Raw genomic sequence first — 2,524 nt, forward strand, 5'->3', positions numbered from 1 at the left:
TTCTTGAGAACTTATGACGACATTTCTCACTATTAACATTAAATGACTCAATGGAGAATAAGAATAATGATAATATAATGATATCATCTCTTTAGTAATCATAGAAACATACTTTGACTCTGGATGAGGTGAGACATGTCTCTTTAACAGCTGATGTTAAATATAATCTCACTTTATGTATTTACATTATGTAATATAAGAAGCACGTAATAAATACTTTTTAAGCTCTAAATCTTTATTCAAATTTATGTTCAAATCTCCTTAAAATATAATGATGTGCTGATTATTGTGATTTCATTACTTCACTGTATTTTCTTTTTATGTCATCATGTAAATTGGACTACATGTTATTCTTTATACATGTTCGAGTTGTGTTATTTTGCTAATGTGTGCATTTTTACCCGAGATGTCTTATTTTGTAATTCGCACTTCGGGCGGGAGTCTTGTGCTTTGCTGGGTGACGCAGTCGTCTCTGACTGGATGATCGTACTCATGTACCGCACCAATGAGCGAGCAGACGTGCCTTTATAGTCTGAGCTTCTGCAGCGGAGGAATATTCTTCTTCTCTTAGCCGAAGCAGTCTTAACCTATCTACAACATGTCTGGAAGAGGAAAGGGAGCCGGAAAGGTCAGAGCGAAGGCCAAGACCAGGTCTTCTCGTGCCGGACTTCAGTTCCCCGTCGGCCGTGTCCACAGACACTTGAGGAAGGGCAACTACGCCCACCGTGTCGGTGCCGGAGCTCCGGTGTACCTGGCGGCGGTGCTGGAGTACCTGACCGCTGAGATCCTTGAGCTGGCTGGGAACGCTGCCCGCGACAACAAGAAGACCAGAATCATCCCCCGTCACCTGCAGCTGGCCGTCCGCAACGACGAGGAGCTCAACAAACTGCTGGGCGGAGTGACCATCGCTCAGGGCGGCGTGCTGCCCAACATCCAGGCGGTGCTGTTGCCCAAGAAGACCGAGAAGACCGCCAAGAAGTAGATCCTTCTAGTCGCCCCCTGAAAACCCAACGGCTCTTTTAAGAGCCACCCACTCCTCTGAAAGAGATCCATCCTATTATAGTGAAGCGCGCGCGCGCACACAACTTAATATACAGATGTAGTTATTACGTGTTTTGTAGTAGCAGACCATATGGTAGCAGAATGATTAATCGAATGCTTCTAGAGGTAAATCTTCATGAATCATTCCACACTTTATTTTCAATACTCTTACTAGACTATTGTATTATGTTGTACTGACCTTCTCTGGTATTTTATAAGCCTGAACTCAAACTAAATGTTTAGTCCAAAAAGCATAAATAACACTAGTCGCCATATTATTAACAAAGTGATGTACTTTAAGTACTTCTCTTGTTAACAGCAGGATTCTCTTCACACAGCAGCAGTTCCATCTCTTCACTCTCTGTGCTCAGTGTGTGACGTCATGTCAAACGTTCACTGCTGTGAACATGAACAACACGTTTCATCACAATGTGTGTGTTCATGTGACTGCAGCTCTACTCTTCATCACTATGATGCTGTAACTCAGAGGCGATGAAGGTTACCCAGCGGTCACAGAATAAAGACACTTCACGCAGAGTTTAGGTGTATTTTCCCTTTAACTCACGAGATGCAGGCAGCATGTTTATACTTAATGTGAATATAATTCATACTTTGTTGGCATCTTATTCTGAAAACCGGATGTTCGTCTGAAGAAACCGGATGTTGTCTCACGTTAATCTTCCCGCTAACTTTCTTAGCTCATTCTTGAAGCTCATACGTGACGTCATTCGTTGATCTAAAGGTGCATTCACACCAAACGTGACGTGAACGCGCCATGAGAACGTTCCTCAGACCGACATCTTCCACAACACGAACCTGCAGTTTGTCTCCACTTCTCTGTAGCATCTGTTAGCTTGTGTTGCTTTAGTTTCTCTAAACTTCTCCCACTCGCTGCATCAACGTAGTCTGAAGACTTCCTCCACCGCTGCCAGTGAGCAACGCACTTTCAAAATAAAAAAAATGTGTTTAATCGTCGGCGTTAATTAATTAATGCTTGTAACGCGTTGTTAGCTTGCCCAGCACTAATATATATACATATATATCAGTGGCGGGCTGTGCATTTTATACCTGGGCCTTCACTGCTGAAATACCACCTTACAACCACATGATGGCGCCACAGCTAGGGTTATTATTCGTTTCTAGGGCTGTAACTATATAACGTTACGTATTAAACCATTTGGTACGGGGCTTACAAACCGAACAATACGTTTGAATAATACTAGTGCATTTGGAAAATGCAGAAGCTTAAATTGTAGGAAATATGTTTTCTGCGCTCACTAGGAGACAACGGTCTGTGTGAACTAGTGGTGCAATGTAACAAAGTACTGTTCTCACATGCAAATATGACTCTTACTTATAACTTAAAAAACTTCTCTCTCCACTACATCAGAGGTTAATATTGTACTTTTTACTGCACTACATTTAATTTGATCACTTTCATATTCTTTAACAGTTTGATTTCTAGTATCTACAAAAAACTAGA

At 41.8% G+C, this 2,524-nt stretch overlaps 1 protein-coding gene across 1 annotated transcript; it reads left to right on the top strand.

The window, feature by feature from the left end:
• Window positions 1-598: 598 nt before the first annotated feature.
• Window positions 599-982, top strand: LOC306713807 (histone H2A-like; the record flags this gene model as incomplete). The annotated part of the gene is made up of 1 exon (XM_079183639.1): window positions 599-982. The coding sequence occupies one exon, from the start codon at window positions 599-601 to the stop codon at window positions 980-982; it is 384 nt and encodes a 127-aa protein (XP_079039765.1).
• Between the last annotated feature and the right edge of the window lie 1,542 nt (window positions 983-2,524).

Source organism: Pholis gunnellus, assembly GCF_910591455.1.
Source record: "Pholis gunnellus genome assembly, chromosome: 22".
Lineage (NCBI taxonomy): Eukaryota > Metazoa > Chordata > Actinopteri > Perciformes > Pholidae > Pholis > Pholis gunnellus.